The sequence below is a fragment of the Microtus ochrogaster genome, chromosome 5 (genome assembly GCF_000317375.1).
Source record: "Microtus ochrogaster isolate Prairie Vole_2 chromosome 5, MicOch1.0, whole genome shotgun sequence".
NCBI classification, from domain to species: Eukaryota; Metazoa; Chordata; class Mammalia; order Rodentia; family Cricetidae; genus Microtus; species Microtus ochrogaster.
This window is the reverse complement of record NC_022012.1, coordinates 777,625-779,421: the sequence shown is the minus strand read 5'-3', so window position 1 is coordinate 779,421 and position 1,797 is coordinate 777,625. Positions and strand designations below refer to the sequence as shown.

At 40.3% G+C, this 1,797-nt stretch overlaps 1 protein-coding gene across 1 annotated transcript in view; it reads left to right on the top strand.

Annotated features, from left to right (window-relative positions):
- Nucleotides 1-248: 248 nt before the first annotated feature.
- Nucleotides 249-1,797, top strand: part of LOC101984146 (2-oxoglutarate dehydrogenase-like, mitochondrial) — an 18,993-nt gene continuing 17,444 nt past the window's right edge. The window contains exon 1 of the mRNA XM_005346765.2: nt 249-294. Within this exon, the coding sequence (XP_005346822.2) occupies nt 249-294 (46 nt within the window). The remainder of the gene's footprint in view (nt 295-1,797) is intronic.

Below are 1,797 nucleotides of genomic sequence, written 5' to 3'. Positions count from 1 at the left end.
TGGAAACATAACATTGGTGAAGTTTAAACCATTTTCTAAGAGTGCAAACTCCAGAATTTGTGTTCAAAGTTGATCTCTAAGTCTCCAACTAAGCTACATTATCCCTCTTTAGGTTTCTCTGATCCTCGTTGTTTCTACTGCTGTGAGAAGACCTAGGAAAAAGGCAACTATTACAATTCTTACAAAGGAAAACATTTAACTGGGGCCTTTACCTGGCTGGCCTGAAGTTAAGAAGAAGGTGTCGAAGCATGCCTAAAACCCCAGATTTTCTCATCCTGAGAGGGCAGGAGTTTGGTTGCTCCCCTGCTTTGCTAGGGCCCCAAAAGACCCCAGCGGATTGAGTTCCTGGGGGTCTGATGTACCCCAATGCATGTTACAACTGATATGTTCATGTGCCTAAAGGCTACATCGATGGGTTGTTGTTTATCTGATCACTGAAACATCCCAGACTGGACTTACTTTTTTTTCTATATGACTTTATAAGATTCCTTCTCTTGGTCCCTGCTGTTCCAGAGTATACAAATGAAGCACCCTTGATAATGTTGCCTCAACCAAAAACATACCACCACATGGATCCAAACAGCCATTCTTCCTGGGGTATAACTATCCCCTGCCTCCTCCTAATAAATGAGCTATCCTCTAACACAGCATGGGTGTTCTTTTGCATTATACTCACCATTGCTTAGGATCCTCCTTTGTTAGACTGTTTGTGCCCAACCCTCCCCCTCCCCAGTTGAGCCAGAGTGTAATAGTCCAACCATAGCAGGGTTAAGCAGTGCTCGAGTCTGGAAGGCTTTGCTCACAGTTTCAGCATTAGTTCATTATCATCAGGGTGGGAACCAGGCAGGTGTAGCAGTGGAGGTTTTCCACTCTGGTCTGCAGGCAGCAAGCAGAGAGATGAGTGGGCCAGATATGGGCTTTTGAAACCTCAATGCCTACTTCCAGTGACACACCTCCAAAAACCAGACATGCCCTAATATTTCTCACACTATTGCAAACATTCATAGACATTAGCCTATAAGAGCGATTCTCATTCAGTCCACCACAGTTATGATACAATTTTCTACAACTTTCATGGATGAAGCAGAATATAGGTCCTACTTTCGCAAACACAGATATGGCTTTCATATAAATTATTTTAACAAAAGAATTTCAGAAGATTTATTAAGTTCTTAAATTGGTTTTAATTTTCTTAGATACCTGTATATTCTCATGTTTGAATCCAGAAGCAAATTTTATTGTAGAATATTAAATATAGAAGCAAAGAATTTAAGAATTTTATGTCTATAATTTTATTTCCATGGCAATCTAGTTTTCATTAGAAAAGTTTCAATTTGGATAAAAGTACAGTAAACTATATTTTACTTCAAATTATACACACATATACACACATTAAACTAGAAATATTTTATATTTCAAGGGAAACTCTCCCTTTCATTCATAATCTTATCATATTTATTGTAGATATTGCTCCTTTTATTCAGTACTTATATTCAATATGTATAAATATAGTTATCTTAAAAAGTTTTTTGTCATTTTTTATTTTATTGAGAAAAGGAAAAAAAAGTATCAGCCTCCTTCCAGCCTCCCACTTCCCTCCCCCTCCTCCCGCCCTTCCTCCCCTCCCCCCACTCTTCTCTCCCTCCCTCTCCAGTCCAAAGAGCAGTCAGGGTTCCCTGCCCTGTGGCAAGTCCAAGGTCCTCCCCCCTCCGTCCATGTCTAGGAAGGTGAACATCCAAACTGGCTAGGCTCCCACAAAGCCAGAACATGAAGTAGGATCAAAACCCCGTGCCATTG